The sequence below is a fragment of the Dicentrarchus labrax genome, unplaced genomic scaffold (assembly GCF_905237075.1).
Source record: "Dicentrarchus labrax unplaced genomic scaffold, dlabrax2021, whole genome shotgun sequence".
Classification (NCBI taxonomy): Eukaryota; Metazoa; Chordata; class Actinopteri; family Moronidae; genus Dicentrarchus; species Dicentrarchus labrax.
This window is the reverse complement of record NW_026136707.1, coordinates 6755997-6773374: the sequence shown is the minus strand read 5'-3', so window position 1 is coordinate 6773374 and position 17378 is coordinate 6755997. Positions and strand designations below refer to the sequence as shown.

General features: G+C 40.0%; 4 protein-coding genes across 4 annotated transcripts in view; 1 reads left to right on the top strand and 3 right to left on the bottom strand.

Moving 5' to 3' along the window:
- Positions 1-4004: 4004 nt before the first annotated feature.
- pnrc2 (proline-rich nuclear receptor coactivator 2) lies at positions 4005-8108 on the top strand. The gene is made up of 3 exons (XM_051407830.1): positions 4005-4212; positions 4776-4994; positions 5223-8108. The coding sequence occupies exon 3, from the start codon at positions 5246-5248 to the stop codon at positions 5714-5716; it is 471 nt and encodes a 156-aa protein (XP_051263790.1). The 5' UTR covers positions 4005-4212; positions 4776-4994; positions 5223-5245; the 3' UTR covers positions 5717-8108.
- A 148-nt stretch (positions 8109-8256) lies between these two features.
- Positions 8257-13181, bottom strand: srsf10a (serine and arginine rich splicing factor 10a). The gene is made up of 6 exons (XM_051407829.1): positions 12987-13181; positions 11444-11548; positions 10475-10578; positions 10173-10353; positions 9333-9383; positions 8257-9229 (listed from the first exon to the last, which is right to left on the bottom strand). The coding sequence occupies exons 1-6, from the start codon at positions 13049-13051 to the stop codon at positions 8956-8958; spliced, it is 780 nt and encodes a 259-aa protein (XP_051263789.1). The 5' UTR covers positions 13052-13181; the 3' UTR covers positions 8257-8955.
- A 255-nt stretch (positions 13182-13436) lies between these two features.
- Positions 13437-14612, bottom strand: fabp10a (fatty acid binding protein 10a, liver basic). Its single transcript, XM_051407831.1, has 4 exons — positions 14444-14612; positions 14071-14243; positions 13717-13806; positions 13437-13547 (listed from the first exon to the last, which is right to left on the bottom strand). Exons 1-4 carry the CDS (start codon positions 14508-14510, stop codon positions 13497-13499), a joined length of 381 nt encoding a protein of 126 aa, XP_051263791.1. The 5' UTR covers positions 14511-14612; the 3' UTR covers positions 13437-13496.
- Positions 14613-15311: 699 nt separating this feature from the next.
- myom3 (myomesin 3) overlaps positions 15312-17378 on the bottom strand; it is a 53953-nt gene continuing 51886 nt past the window's right edge. The window contains exons 33-37 of the mRNA XM_051407828.1: positions 17040-17203; positions 16882-16918; positions 16612-16634; positions 16466-16521; positions 15312-16264 (exon numbers count right to left, since the gene is read on the bottom strand). Of these exons, the coding sequence (XP_051263788.1) occupies positions 15995-16264; positions 16466-16521; positions 16612-16634; positions 16882-16918; positions 17040-17203 (550 nt within the window). The 3' untranslated portion in view covers positions 15312-15994. The remainder of the gene's footprint in view (positions 16265-16465; positions 16522-16611; positions 16635-16881; positions 16919-17039; positions 17204-17378) is intronic.

The following is a 17378-nucleotide window of genomic DNA, read 5'->3' as shown; positions in this document are numbered from 1 at the left end:
GACAGCACAGCTCCAATAAGATTTCTTCTCAGTCACTGTCTGACCAGGTGCAGCACAGCAGAACAGGCCACAGGACAGAATAAAGCTGGAAATGTTCAATTATCAGCTGAATTACATCATCCTGTTACACAATCCCCTTTTTAGAAATCACCTTGGACACAAACATTAGGGCTCGCCTTGCGGTTTCAGATGGTTTCAGGCTGAATCCATTAATCAAATTTCCTCTCCTCATTTCCAGATTGCCAGACGTTCAGGCAGCAGTATCAGATCACTGATGTGAAAAACACAAGAAAAAATGAACACATCAAACAAAAATCCAATTACTTCATGCTAAATGCTTTAATAATGATTAATTATTTACAGGCTTGGGAAGTAATGGATTACATGTTACAGAGTTACCTAATCAGGACACAAAAAGGTTACTGTAATCCATTACAAATACAGTAAACAGAAAAAATATGAAATCAGATTAGTTACATTTAGTAGAAATGGGGATTATTATTATCAGGATTGCAGTTTTAAAATACATCACACAGTACAGAGTGAGTTCTGCCTTCCAGCTGTGCAAATGATCCCTAGACTACTGCCTGAATTTGCTTAATCTAAAGCTTTTCTTTAAAACTACACTAAGCAGAGAACACATTTTTTATGCTGAAAATCTTTCTATTTTATTTTAAGGTTACATTGATCGTATACACACAGAATAGACGCCATCTACTTTCTTTTCACTTGACTTTATCAGCACATTTGGTATTGAGGTAATCCAAAATTAGTATCAGATAGTAATCAAGTTAAATTACTTGGATTAGGTTACTGACATTACACACTTTTAACTAACTAATTAGTAATTTTTGAAGTAACCCTCTTAACACTGATTATTTACTTTGGTTCTTGGAATTATGTGGTTCAACTGTAAAATAAAAGGCTTAAATTATATATAAGGCAATCAAAGGGGGAATTTAAAACTACAAAAAACGTATTTATTATAAAATTTAAAACATTTCTTACATGTTCCTTATTGTTTTTGCATTTGCTATTTACAATACTCAAGACACACAAGTACAAGACTTGATCTTCTGTTCAGCATTCACCAATTAAATGTTAAAGTGGTATAAAGGACTTGTGTTGACTTGTAGTTGTACTCAGTGCCATAGGATTTGAAGAAATTCTAAGGTCATGAATCGAAGTCCCCAGTAATTACTAAATTATTTAACATTTTTTGATTATTACATCTTAATGGTCTCATTAAAATAACTGTCTCAGGGCATATTTCCACTGTAATTAGAACATGATAGTTCCTTCCAGAAAATGTCCTAGGAAATTGCACATACACGTCTGAATGTAGACATATTCTAAAATCTAAGATACCGGATACAACTGAACCAGAAATACCAAAGGCTTGACCTCAGTGTCGTCAGTGGTAGCTAGGGCCCTGCTTGTACTGATATCCAATGAGGAACAACATCAAGTTTTATTCTAGCCCTGTATTGTCTTCCATCACAGATTTGAAAAACACAGGAAGTGCATTGGACAGTTCTGTGCTGTTTTTGCTTAGAAAGACATCTGAAGGTCCGAACATCGGCACCTGAAAAACAATGTAGAGTCAATGACCCAACAACCTTATCAGTGCGCTGTGGGTCTTCAAAAATCTTGAAATATTGTGTTAAATGAGAGATTTTATGTGAAAACATGTATTCATAATACTCACAACTGTATTGTTTATATTGATTTGTCCATTTATTTATTCTTTGCCATGGGCTCATAAGTATATGGAATAAAGGGGTAGGTGGGTACTGACACTGGGTCTGTATTTGTGTTGCTAGGCCACATTGTCTTTTATTATCACTATATAGCTAAAACAGAGATGTGTGGACATGTGTGTGTCTTTGACTAGATTGTACACAGTGTATTTAATTACAGAGCGTGTGTCCCTTGAGTGCATTCGGGCTCCTTTGTGTTATGTCACAGTGCCCCCACCAACCTACGGGAAAAAAAACAAAAAGGGAAGACTGTGTGTTGTACGTGCTTATGGCTGTTATAAAAGATCTCTGATATGCGCTCAACATGTTGCTGAGTGTTGTGAAACTGTTTCTGCTTCTGTTCTTTCCCACTTCACTTTGTGTAGGGGGCGTTGCCTTTCAGTCTATTCAAATTCATGTGAAACCTAATTGATCGTTTACCTTCCGCCATTTGCACCCACTAACTACTGTAAAAGGCCTGTGAGCCAGAGAGAATTAGACTTGTTTGTTTGCAGCCTTTCCAGTATAGTCACCATACATTCACTGTGTCCAGACATGTTTATACTGCAAGCCTTTTGTGACCCGTCAAATATGGAGATTTGTTCACCTCCTGTGATCTGTACGACCTACAGAAGCCTCTCAGTGACCTACTTCCATACATAGACTCTTGATCGGCACCACCCCCTTCAAAGGTTGCTTTGCTTTTGGGGAGTGTCTTTCTACGGCCTTCAGCTGTGAGCGCTGGCTGACGCAGACTGTGTTACGCAACGTTTTTTAAAAACCCAGACACTTTAAACAAGGTGAAAATGACACTGATCGCGGACTTAGATATGAGTTAATCTATCACGCTAGTTGTTTTATATTCTTTAGACTTAGACCTGCAGACTCCCATAAAGCCAGCTGTAAGAGCACAGCAGGCTATCACACATGACCTTATAAAGACATGGGGGGGAAGTACAAAATGCATTTTTCAAAAGCAAATACTAAGTAGGCCTAAGTGCTGTAAGGTAGAAAACCCTGAGAACTAAAAAAATAACACAATACCTGAGTCTAACACAGGATACATGAAAGCTAAAAGCTGGGTGGCAAATGATAGAAGAGGGCAACAGAGGCCAAGTTCTAAGTGTTAAACAATGATTTTAAACCAGATTCAGCCACTGAATACAAAATTATTCAGCAGTAACACAACAGAAAATGATCAAAATACTCTTAACTTTAACTTTAAAAAGTAGTGTAAACAAGCCACATATGCCCTGTAATTTACATGTTATACTAATCTGTTTTTAGTATCCCCACACACCTCAACTCTCTGTGATACTGGAGTCCATTGTAAACCATTTGGTTCTAGGTTAAATCAACAAAACATCAGGGGGAAAGAAGATTCACACCTAAATAACCCCCAATAACATGTGCAGCTGTTGCAGATTAATGACAGTATTAGTTTATATGACACTATATAACTTGAACAGTAGTGTATTAACTCTGAATTGGGCTTTTGTAGCCTATCAAAGCTCACACTGACTGTATGAGTATGGCACCAAATGAGCCTATTGTAGCGTATACCCTGTGCAGTCAAACCTCACTCTCCCTTTCCTGTTTTCATTTCACTACCCAATAAGAGGGGCTGTTTCAATAAAATGGTCAATGTCTTGTTTTTAGCAGGACAGATAAGCTCGGGGGAGAGATATGTGTGTGTGTGTGTGTGTGGGGGGGGGGGATGGGCAGCTCACAGACAGAAGCTGTTGTGTTTCATTACAGCCTGTTGCAGCTGTTTCAACTCAGCACAACAGGTTTAACCACTAAACCGGAACCGTGGAACAACAAATCCGTTTTCTCAAAGCAGAAAATAAAATTACGTATGCCAGTAAATCTAAACTGGGTAGGCCTGGGTGTTTACCTTTTTTGAACTAGGGAGCGACATTACATAACACAAAACTACATCTAATGCCCCCCCCTCAATAAAAAGACGTCGAATGCGACCTTGTAGTTACTTCCTGTGTCGTTCAGCGTGAACTTTTTTTTTTTTTTTTTAATGCTAGGAAGTGGTTTGGCTTTCTGTTATTTTCTCACTTCTCTCAGGAAATACCCCGAGCTCCTCCAACAAAGGGGAAGGAGAGAGGAGGGTCGGTGATTGACGTCACCGGTCTGGCAACAGACGTGAACGCGTCTGGCCCGTCTCGTCGCTGATTGGTCGCTCGGTTTGTACTCGATACGTGATTGGTCGGATCTCGGTAAGAGGGAGCTACATATCTCTGCTGTAGATTCCATTTTGTTGCAATTCAGACGGAGTCGGGAGAGAGAGAGAGAAGTGGCGTCTATACGGCCACTTTTAACACCACATAAACTTCGAAAGTGACGGACTTGTCGGGGAATATAGCTTTGCTGTGCTTCCTACATAGTCCGCCGAGGGATTTCACTAAATTTTTTTTTTCTTTCTAACGAAGGGCTTCATCAACCAAGCCTGAAGAAGTCGGTAAGCAGAAGCCGTTTTGTGCCTCGTCGCCATATTGAGCTCATCGTTTCTTTGTTTTGGTTTTGTGCCAATGTAGTGTAGACCCCGAGACTACAAACGCGTTATTTACTCAACTATTAGTTCAGGGTTGTATTAATCAATACACCGCGATTTAGGTGTGTAATACAAACTTTTACTACGTTTTTTTGGTACACCGATAATCGTCAACACAAACAGCCACTAAGGACAAAGCGGACTGCACTGAAGCTAAGCTGGAGGCTCACAAACAAAGTGGAATAATAAACATGGCGCAGTTTTCTTATGTAATATTTTGTTGTGATCGACAGTAATGTGCATGTAATATTTTTTTTATCACTAAATGATGAGTAGTTGTCGTTTTTTGTCTGGTATTGATTTTTGTTTTGCAGTGCTAGATGTAATGACGCACTCTAATATACGTCCCCCCTCCTCCCCCTTCCTGGAAGAAAACAGTGCAGGCGGAATAACACATCTTGTATAATGTATAATGCCATCATAACACGTCCATTTGGCACTTGACTGAATTTTGTTTTCCCCTATTTAAGGTACTCGACTTCTTGGAGCATCGTGTGCCGAGGTGAGTTGATGTTCAGCTCGGCTCCACGTCAAAACAACGCTCATTGGCACATGAAAACCTTAGACCTTGCTGGACAAAAAAGTGCAGTGAGAAGTAGACTGAGAACTACTTCGAGGACCTGGGGCCCGATTGGAGGCGAAAGATTGAAGAGAGAGCTCTGCTTCGTCGACTTTCTAACAACAAAGAGGTGAGCTGGAGCTGTTTTGCTCTCGACAGTGTGTGGGGGAGGGGTGACGCGGGCCTGACTGTCTGGTGTTTCTGCACGTAGCCCCCGGGTGGTTGTTTTCATTGAGCGGTGGCGCGGTGGATGGATTAGATACTGTTTTACAATAAATAATAATAATTAAAACCCCGGAATTTCACAATATTAACAGGATTTTGGTGCAGCACTAAACATATATTCTATATCATGTAGGTGACACCTAGTGCTGAAGCATAATGGGAGGCGGAGAGAGGTACAACATTCCAGTTTCCCACCCGGAGCGCCCGTTCCCCAAGAAGAACCACCAACTTGGTCGGGCTAAGCAGAGAAGCCGTGATCAGAACGGGGCAGCAGCATCTGCAGGAGGGGTAGGGGGTCTTCACCATCATGGCCACCGCAGAAGCGAGAAAGGCGCAGCCTACCACAGGTCTCCAGAGGCACGGCAGGCCGTGTCTGCAGACAAGAATGCTTCTGTCCGTTTTGCCACCAACTATGATCAGAACTGGGAGGGTGCTGTGTCTCACCTCAATACGCTCCTGGCCACCCAGGGAAGTCCGAGCTACGCAGGGCCGAAGTTCAGCGAGCCACCCTCACCCAGCGTGTTGCCCAAACCCCCCAGCCACTGGGTGTCCTTCCCAATGGGCTCCTGTGACAACAGGGAGATGATGGCCTTCCAGCTCAAGAGCCTCCTAAAGGTGCAGGCCTGAGAGGGATACCCACATATGATCGAAAAAAAAAGCCAATGAACTGGGATTCTCTTGAGGGCACCCACCCACCAGGAACACCTCAGTGCTGTAATACTTTTAGATGTTTTTAGATTGACCCATTAGTGTGAAGTGTGAGGCACTTGCAGCAGTGTTTGCTGCGAATGTTTATTTTAACACACTTTTTTAAAACAAACAAATATTTCAAGATATTACAGCCCCTGAGCCTTGCTGGTCGGTGATGCTTTTAGTGGAGTCAGTTTCTATGACTATTGACAAACTGGATATCTTTTGTACTTGTTTTGTTCTTTTTAATGTTGGCTGTCAAAGCAGATTGAGTGCCTTTTTCCCTACCAAACAAGGGTTATAGTATAGGTCAGGTAAATTCCCAACACCTTTACGGTCCATTTCTGTTGGACACAATATTTCATTTACATAAGTTTAATGATGATTCTTTAGACTCTTCCTCTAAAGGTTCAGGTGCTAAAGCAAACTCACATTTGTAGCATTTTTTGACTAGGGCCCACTGTATTTTCTTATATGTATCTCTGTCCTTGTTTGGTATAGAAAATGGACACTCAACTGCAATTCTGCAGGGAAAAGGCTATCTTACTGGAGGTAATAAGCTGTAGTGAGTAAGTACAGGTCAAAAGTATAACCTCAAATTGAAGGGTAATAAGAGACCATGGCACACAGGCCTTGGACTGTCAACTCCTGTACCTTTTTTATTGCGCTGTGCGCACATGCACTATAGGAGTTGATTTTGTCCGGGGCCCACAACACTCTATCATAGCATTATTTTGTACAAGTCCTTTTTTGTTGTGGTTGAAAGATGTATGAAGTGCTGCGTGTAACCAAAGCAATGTTTTTTGCTGTATTCTTTTCCCTCCTTTTTTTTTTTCTATTTTGGACTTCTGTGTGGTCGGCAATGTTGCCATTGCCACTTTAACCTTGCCAGCCCGAGTGGTGAACAGGTTTGAGTCCCTTGGTCACTTCTAACTGTTCATCTGTTCCAATCAGTACTGTTATTGCTCCTCAGTCTCAGCCTATTCAGGACAGTGCAGCAGCCTAACATGCGGAAGAGGGCCCGGCTTATAAGTGGGACTGTTTGAGTTTCACTTTCTAAGTCTTGTGACATGGTCCTGTTAGCTGCTTGCATTTGTAAGCAAGGTATGGCAGAGCTGAGGAAAGTTTCTGAAGTGAAGTGGCCCAAGGGACTCTGAATGAGGCAGGAGGCCGGTGTTTATGTTTACAAAACAGGTCTTAATGGTTGACCATCCCATAATCAACAGACACTCTTTGCCTTTTGCCTCTGCTTCTTGTTTACCCTCTTGCACTGCAATCAGTTTTTAATAAGTTACAGGCCAGGATGCTATAGACATGATGGAGGCGTAATTGACTATCTCCCTATGGATTCTCTATTTTTGTGATTTCAATCCTCTATTGAGGCGCTCTTTGCTTTCCCTTTGCAGAATTGGAGCTGTTTATGGCCAGCCTAAAGATGACAAAACAAAGTATGAGAGCTTGTTAGTGTGTTCAAGAGCCATGTAAATAATGAAATGTATAAAGTACTTGTAGCATATGTACATTTGCAGGCCAAGTTTGATGCCTGTCTGACAAAAGTATTTTTAGTAATAACACTGAATGTATAAGACATGCTAAGGACATGTCTTGACTTCAATGTCTTGACTTCAATACTGAAGAATATTTTTGTTAAAAAAAAATTAAATCTGCCGATAGCATTTGCCAGTACCCCTGCACTGTTATCTTTCCAGAGATCTTGCACATGTTTTTTATTGTTTTGTATTATGCAGTGTAGGGTGAAAGACGCGAAATGCAAATTAAGCAAAACAGTAACTAATCAATTTGATCCCAGAGGAGACTTTCTTATGTATGGATTTGAGTTCCGAATGTGCTTACAGTATGCGTAAGCGTGATGCTTTTAATCTTGAGTTGACCTGTTTGTGCCTAAGTTGAAACCCATGCTGAAACTGACTAGTTTCATTAGGTGGCAATGCCACAAACTGACCAAATGTTTTAATCAGAACCACCTTCACTTCTCAGCTGTTCTTCCGCCAGCTGACAACTGAACTTGGTCCAATGCTGTATAACTATTACCTTCTATTGGTTGTTCATGTAAACATTTTCTTTCTTGCCCTGATTGAGTCGTGCATGGTAAAGTCTCCTTGTTCTAAATTTAAAACATGTAATGAATTGGCTGTTAATTTGTCCCACTGATAAAAAATGTCACCGAATATGAAAAGATCGAAATGCCCTGTTTTTAAGATTAGTATCAATTGGTGTTCAAAAAAAGAGCATATGTAAAAGAATGCACTGTTTAATTGATGACAAAATTTTGCCAAAAAAAGAAATAAATCCCTTCCCCTCCCCCCTATTTTTGTCTGTGCCTGAGTATCTTCGAATTGGTGTTTACACTTGATTTATTGTTGTATAGCTCAAGAACAGATCTGTTCTTGGCCAAAGTAACTTGTGCCATGAAATTGTAGTCAGTACAGCTCAGGTGTTCAAAAAAGAAGAATGGAGAGAATTTATTCATTTATTGATAAAGAAGTAAAACCATAAAACTAGGGTAGCAGTATGAAGGAACACTTAAAATATTCAACTGACTGTTCAGTGACTGAACGAAGGACATTAATATGAATGCAGCTCATCTCAAACATATTTTCACATGAAATTCTGGACAAAGTATTAGGTGGCAATGGCATTTCATGTCCACAGTAATTAACAGCTACTATAATAGACAGTTTGCCTGCTGTATAATTACAAATGCCACAAACCTGGCATTGACACTAACATACTTGATAAACACTGGTACGTCAGGGCCTGAAGTTATACTTTTTATTCATGTTTACATAATACACAAACAATGGAACCAAATAGAGAGGCATTTCAACAACGGTATGAACGGATGTGAATATTGCTAACGCAAAGTACAAAAATATTGGCAACGCCAAACCGTATCATTTTCCACCTACCGACATTACAAGTACAAAATATTTGCCCAAACTCATCCAGAATCTACTGTGCTTTCATCAATCACTTCAAAAAAAAAAAAAAACTTTTCACGATGCTAAAAAAATATGAGCTCCTGCTGCTCTCTTTCCTTTGGCAACAGACTCCTCCATTACATAATGATAAACAAATGCAAACGAGCATAACACTCCAGTTATAGTTGAAAGCTAAACAAAAACATCAAAGACAGATTATCAGGGCTTGCGAGGTCAGTGGCCTCCAGACTTGCGTCCAGCCCAGGACCTGGAGCGAGAGCGTGACCGGGACATGGATCTAGAGTAGGAGCGGGATGGAGAACGTCCCACAGACTGTTTCTGGGAGCTGGAGGTTGGGTGGAAGTCTTCAGCCGGGCTGTGGGACCTGGATTGGCTCTTTTTACCTTTGGGCCTGGCTCTGGAGGCTGAAGGGGAGTGAGATGCAGAACGGCTACGTGAGCCTGGTTCATGGTGTGTTCTCTGGTGCTCACGGGGAGGACCTCTGTACCTGGTGGAACCATTACTACTTATTAATGAGAAAATGTGTGCTTTGTATAGTTTAAGAATAGTACAATAGCCCTTGTTTACTGCAAGATGACAAATAAGCATACTTTTCATTTTCGTGGCTTCTGCTCCGTCTATGTCGACTGTAGGACCGAGAGCTGTAGAGGAAAATAAAAACAAACTAGTTTTTCAGGATGTAACTTTCAAGATGAGGTGCCACACATTTAATCCAGGTAAGAGAACAATGAGTTATTGTAATTAAGCAGTGTGTGGTTTCTTGCTGCTGCTTCTTTTTTTCCTTTTTTTTTTTTTAAAGAGACAGGACTGGTTTATAGCAGTTCCACTGAGGCAGAAAGTAAACAATAAAATAAGGATTAAATCCTCAGTCTTCTTTGATTTTGATGATCTTCTTTCTTAGTAATAGTGTGTTTGGGAATGAATAAAAAGAGGAACCTAAAAAATACCCAGATTAACCTAGATATTAGCTTAAGTCACAGTTGGGTCTGTTAAAACGTCTTAGGCTGGGGTACTGCAAATATAAGATATTGGAGTCAATATGATAACCATATACCAAAATTATACATTTCCATCTCTCTTAGTTTGGAGAACATACTGTATGTTGTGTTTTTCATTTAAAGCAATATGCCAAAGTGCTCAATGCACCAACAAAAACTTTGCATAAATTAAATAAAAAAGATCAGAAAAGTTCCTGATCAAGATCCGACTTGTATATTTATAGTCTGATCAGATATTTCACAAAATCGGACCAAGCATTCGACTCAGTATTAAGTATTTCAGTTAGATACCCAGCCCTAATTACTACACACATTGTAGGACAGGATTGTCACTGAGTGCTGATTAGATTATAAAACTTAGTTTGTTTTTTCTCCATAGGTTTTGAAGTCCCCCCCCCCCCCAAGTACAAATAAAGTTTGCCAAGAACTCACTCTCTGGGGCTCTCCGACCTCCGAGGACGGCGCTCATAGGAGGGGCTTCGGGACCTGTGTCGATCGTAGCTACGGCTCCGGGACCGTCTTCGGCGGCTGTCCCTATCCCGATCCCGGTCATCATCGTAGCGGGAGAAACTTCGGGGGGAGTGGCGCTCCTTGGTTTTCATCTGGTTAGGAGCTTGATGGACAAATTCACATCAGGACATTAGGTAATTACACACTCAATATTTCCAAACAATACTGAATGCGGCTTTACAAAAGGTAAATGCTGCTTAGATAGGAATGCTAATCGTTCTTACTCTTTCTGTCTCCTTGGGCAAACTGGATCTCGATCTGACGCCCACAAACCCATTTGCGGTCCAGGTTGTGAAGAGCGTCCTCTGCATCCCGTACATCTTCAAACGTGCTGTATTGTTAAGGCCTTTTTATTTTGAAATTTGGAAAGTTGGGACAGAGAAGGCTGCACACATGCACAACAATTACAAAAAAAGGCTGCAACACAGGTTGACAGCTGCAGTTTATGAAACACAGCTACTGGAGTTAGATCAGTGTGGTGAAAAATCAACTAGTTCAGGTAATGACTTAAAAGTGAAAATTAATGAAATTTTATTGTCTTCAGTCTGAAATTAAACATAAAACTGAACCAATAGACCCATTTGTGATTTCAAATTGTGAGGACAAGACAAATATTGATGATCAGATTCAGTAGGATACAAAAAGTTTGGCTTGTTACCTTTAACATGCTTGACCTTTGACCTTCAGCTTGATCTTTATTGTCTTGGCAGAAGAACTTGAGGTTTCCTGCTTGTCTTTGCCCAATAAACACTTTTCCTCCCTTTTGGTAGACAAATGGAAGCCTTGGTGCTCTCTTTTCTCCTCTTTGTATCTTCATGCTTTTGCTCTCTCTTTATTTTCCCAATTCCACTACTGCATGTTGCCTGGGTGTCTTTGGCTTGAATCTACTCTACAACCGCCTTTCAACTTTCTTTGGTGTGGAGTCTCCAGAACTGTATCTTTACCATTCTAAGGCAACAACAGAAGAAATATTGGTTAGGAATATGGTTAAATCTGTGTACAATATACTAGATAACATACAATTCTTAGAAAATAAAATTACATAAAAAAAAACATTCCCATGCAATGGGATAAACACTTGTGACATGAAAAGGTCAGGTGTTGCGGAACCCACTGCAACCAAAAAGTCAGACTTTTACAATCCCTCTGTGAAAACACCATTTTCAAATCAAAACTAAAAGAATAAAGGATATTGAATGTAAGCAAATCCTCTTGTCCGCCGTGTATAGAAGTCAAGTGGAATGTAGACATCTACAATAGGCCCATAACGACCAAACTCACGTCGTAAATCCTCTGGCCTAAAGTGTCATGAAATAAGCACATTTAATCTGCTGGCTACCATATGAATTTAGCTGGAGCCCAGTGTGCAACGTACACACAAGAGCTGGAGCCAGCCAAAACATATGACAATACTTATTTGAAGACAAATCCAATTACTGTTCCACTTCAAAAGGAAGTTTCCTCATTTAAAAAAGGTGCAACTGTACAAATGAAAACCCCGCCAGCCAACTTCACACATCCATAGCAGCTATAAATAAACAGAAATGGCATGCATTATCTATTAACAGAGGGAGTGAAGTCACAGGGGTTAGTAACCTGAAAATGTATTAGTGACATTTCAAAAATAGCACCACTGATGGAAAGAAAAAAAAAATGTAACAGAACTTCTCTCAGTAAATATGTTAACAACTTTGAGATCAGCACCAGACATTGGTGAAACTTTACAGTACAACCAGAATTATGTACATTGTTGGAATTAATTTCTTCAGGAGTAAAACTTTGAGTTATTCACATGCATTTTCATTCAGTGCCTTGACCACAAAGTTCAGTTTGCATCCACTGTATTGGGGTGGAAGTACGAGTTTCACATTCAGATATCTCAAAACCTTGGCACATAAATCCCCAAACTAGCTACATGGCTCGATAACTTCTGGGGTAATGGCGAGAGTATGTCTTGTGATAAACTGGCTAAAGGTTAAAAACAGCGTATAGTATCGGTTTCATTAATAACACAGCATGTCCTTTTTGAGAGGTCTATGCAACTCAAGGTAAAATGTAGAATCAAGGTTTCGATCGTGATGTCACATTCTGCGGGCTATTGTCAAGGCAACAGAACGTTTCTTAGAATATAGAATGAAACTGTAACAACTATGGGCTGTGGTTGCCTGGCAATTCCACACTACATTCCAAATCTAATAGTTAACTAACGTTACGTTCTTCCTGTAAAGATCGATGATTCAGTGCAATTCAAAAGATAACAGCATTGTGTAAATTGTATGTAGCATTTTGCCTCCTCAATAAAACGTTTCCAACATTTAACGTTACCATCCCTATTTCGTGCTAAGCTAACTGCTCTGTATAATAATGTGTTAATGTAACTAAGTAAACTGCCCTAACGGCTCCTAGTGCACCTCGTGTAGCTAAACGTATAATATTTATGTTAGCTTAAGCTGGTAGCCTGGAGGGGGGGTAACGTTAGCATTAGCATTAACTTAAGCTACAACAACACAGTCGTTCGGGCTCCTGTTTGCTAACCTACGCGTTAGCAAACCTCAAGCAGGGAAATTAGTTTAACGGCAGCTGTTAGGTTAAATTAATTACCAACACGGCTTTTTTTTTTCTGCCTCTCTGCTTCACTCGTCATCTATTGTGATAACATGTGTGCTAACTGATTAGCATTACGTTAGCTTAACCACGCTTCCAAACACGCCAGCGGGGTTAAAAATGACAACATACCTGGACTCGTCGGCGATGTTTCTAACGAAGAGAGATGTGTTAGGCGGCCTCAGGTACCTCGCCATTTTTTTAACGACGCCTTGCGACAATTTGGCGGCCACGAATTTGTGTTTTTTTATCGCTATTTTTTTTACAAACCCCGATGCTTTACCGCAGCTGACAGGAACTACGTGGTCAAAGTGTTCTCTCCGCACTGCGCATGCTCACAGCTGTACAGCCACGAAGGCACACATATACCGTCTATGGCACACACGCACCTTACCTAACCTTATCCACTTATTCTATTATTTCACTTCACATAATAATAATAATAATAATAATAATAATAATAATAATAATAATAACTAATACTACTAATAATACAACTACTAATAATAAGGATGTTGAGTAGGCTTTTACAAAGAGACCCATGCATGGGTATTTGCTCAAAAATAATGATGCAAACCACACTTATTAACCAACTTTTTTTTTATTTATTTAAATAGACATTGGTTTCTTTCACTGCCGAGGTTACATCTTTTTGCTCTTCCTGATGAGAGTTGTTGCGCCCATGCTCAAAGTCTGAAAAGGGATAAGGGAAAAAGAAGCGTAATTAATTTGTGGCCTGGAGATAAATGACACTATTTAAGATTATTACACACACATTTGAAGTGAGTACATTTAAATTGTATCTGGTCTTAGATAACTGGTGTGTGTAAGAAAGAGTGAGTTCTGGTAGGATGTACTGTACCTCAACCATCTCTCCTCCCTTGAGCTCTTGGATGTGGCAAAACTTGCCGGTTTTGCAGACCAGTTTGCCACCCTCCAGGTTGACGACGCACTGGGGGTCAGAGGAGGAGACAATACGTATCACAAAACAAAGCATGGACCCAAAAAGAAACTGAACAGAACACCAACATGCACATCTCCATCAACCCTGCAACAGATAATAGTGTAATAATAGTTCATTACACAGTATATTTCAGACTTTCTTGAAAAAAATAACACATATTTCTGCTTTAAGCGTATTCATACTTTATTAAATCAGGTAACACACCATCTAAAATCTTTCTATACTGTCTTACTGTAAATTACAGTTACAAACCTTGATCTTCTTGCCGTCCATGGTGGTGATTTCAGCCTCCTTGCCAACGGTAAAGGAGTTGGTCACAGTCTTTCCAGGGGTCTTGGAGGTGACAACAAAGTCATTGCCATTCTGTTTGATCTCAGTAATTGGCTTGATGTCCTTGGCCATCTTAATGACATCTGCTGGAAGTTCTGGTAAGCAAAGCACGTGTTTTTGTTAATTCCTGCAATTTACGAGTAAGGACTTTATGGACTGTAACGCTATGTGGTTATAATAAACATTACAACACATCAAAATAGCCACTTTATCTTCAGCTACCAAAGATAATATATTTATTTATATTCTGCCAACCCCTGCAGCTCTACCAGAGCCCCCGGTTTGTTTTTCTCACCCATTGCCCTGAGGAACTCCTCGTAGTTCTCCTGGGCGTAGACCTGCCATGTTCCGTTGAAGTCCATGTTTTCTAGAAGATCTGGATTCTCCTTTACCAAAGTGGGCTGGAGGCTGTGACAGCTGTGTGAAGCTCAACACAATGTAGAGGATGTGACTGTAGTCTTGCACCTTTTTATACAGTAAAGCAAAAAGGGGATCCCAATGCTATGTGTAATGAGTAACAAACCCCTCTGAAGTAATCACTGCTGTTTGAACAACCTGGAGTTCACTTACTCCTGTTTGGTCAAACCTCAGCTTCCACCAAAGATCCATTTAAATTTATTTTTGTTACATGCGTTCAAGAGCTTCATTGATAAGAAATATGTATAGATTTTTATATGTGCAACAATAAACAGGCAGTATATGAACAAAGAATAAATCATGTCCTTCAGTTACTGTAAAGTTCACAGGGCTCACTCGAAGTTGAGTTTGAGGATAATACTCTATTATAAATTATTTATTTAATACACTTGCATTCATTAAATATTAGCCATATTTATGTTTTTTATTAAAGAACTCATTTATTGAACATTAGATCTTAACTGAACTTACTGGACGTCTACGACCTTTCCACAGTGTGCCATTGAACCTCCTAACATGAATCTGCCTGTCGACTGGGGCCCAGCAGTAAGGTTAATGACACTACGGACTGTTGGTTTTTAAAGTGCAAGACATAATCTCTGCTTGCAAAATCATCCACAAAGAAATCTGCAGTCCACATTGTCTTGAATAGTTGATCATAAACCGTAATAAAAGTTTACTGACTATGAATATTAAGAGGAAATATAATATTTGTGAGCGCTCATAAAAACAATGCACTAGTGAAAATCACTTGAAATTGCTTTATTCACGACACACCAACACACAACTCATTCAGCTCTACAGCCTAATACGTGAGGGTTTTGGAGGTTTTGTTGTGACAGTTGCTTAGTGACCATTATTAAATACGGGTAAATGATAAAATATAATGTAACAGTAGCACAAATAGGGCAGAGTGAAAGTCAGCAAACTGGCTCCCTAATGTAAGTTATAATAAAGCAATAGCTAAGCTTACTAATAATAAACGCTTCTTTGCTTCCAGCTAATGCTAACATCCTAATGTTTGCTCATGATAGCTACCATAAGCAACTGGTCACTGTTAGTAGCTAATGACAGCTAACTTTATCTAATGACAGCTGTCATAAGTTGCATAACAAAAGTGTATTGAATTGAGCAATGGTGCATTTTACTGCTTATTAAGTCAGCTTTTCATTCATTCATAGTCTTACAGTAAAGAAACAATCTTTATGACTGACTAACGGGGAGTATGATAATTTTATTCCCTGCACTGTCTAGTATTTAAATTATACAGAGAGTTTGCAGACTATAGGGGATTACATTTTTGATTAACCTCAGTAGACATTTTTCTCATGATAAATAAAGTTTCCTCATGCTCAGTAAAGTTTTCTAATACATGAACAATCCACTATCTATCTCTCTATCTCTCTATCTTCTGACTCAGTTTGCAGTCTTAACCCATCTCCACCGCGTTTGCTGGAGGCTTCTCCCCACGCTTGTAAACGCTCACTGTCACATCAACTGTTTCAGAGCCGTACTGGTTGCGCACAAAGATGCTGTACTTTCCAGAATCTTCCATGTTGACATTGTTGATGGTGATGGTGCTGCACTTCGGTTCCTTAGTGATGGTGAACTGGTTCTGGCTCACAATCTCCCTGTCGTTCCTGAGCCAGAAGATCTCCGGGGCCGGTTCGCCGTCGATGAAGCATGTCAGACACAAAGACTGAAGAGAGGATGAGGAGTCAAAACATATCAAATAATTATAAATGAATGAATAAGAAACGATCAAATCTTGCACAGAACACCAATATGATTCTTGCAGACTTGCCTGACATAGGAAAATGACGATAATATCACAACATAGTATAATTGCGTATGAATGTGGGTCTAAGTAGCCTTAAATGCTTTCCTGACAATGTCATACCTTGCTCTCCATGATGGCTACCACATCGGGAAGACCCTTTGTCACTTTGGCCCGATCTGAAACAAAACAAGAGCAATAACTCCCAGATGACATTCACTGTAGGACCCTTTAATCTTTGCTGAGGACAGAAAAGACCTGTGACTCACGTTTCTCAGCAATGGCCACTTGCCTGAGGGATGAAAACAAAGGGTCAAATCAATATGACACTGCACAGTGTCAAACAACAATAATCTGTGCTGAGATCTTCTCAGGGAATAGTTGTTACCTTTGACTGTTCAGTGTTTTCTGTTAGTGTTACAGCAAGCCATGCTCTTAGCTACTGTAAAAGCCAGACATGTTTAATCTTTCATCACTTAAAAATAATGTCTTTTAATGGTGCACATTTGCTAATATGTTGCTAAATTCACAGCACTTACTTCAATCTCTGGTACTCCAGCAAGGCATCAGCAAAGGCTGTTGAAAACAACAATAAATGACATAAAAATGAAATCTTATCATATCCGCTCTGAAATATTCTCTCAATCTTAAATTTAGTTTCAGACCATTTCAATTCAAACATGTAATTTCGACCCACCTTGTCCAGACAGGTCAAGATGCCGTTTGTGTGTCTCTTTGCCGTCAAACATCTCCAAGGTGTATTTGCCTTTATCGTTCTCTGTTGGGTTAAAGATTTCAATCCAGACTTTCTGCATACTGTTGTCAGGCTTTGTCCTAGCCTCCTGGTCAATCCTCTTCTCCCTAAACGGAGGGGGGCATTAGACAGACACACACAAAGACCAGATACTTGCATGCATGTTAAGGACGTACCAGTGCTTTTTTGCCCTAGACGAAAGCACTGTCTCAGCTCTAGAGCTGCTCCTTTGGTCACTAGAGTTAGGCTGCCCACTGCTCTAAATACCAAGTCATGTGTACA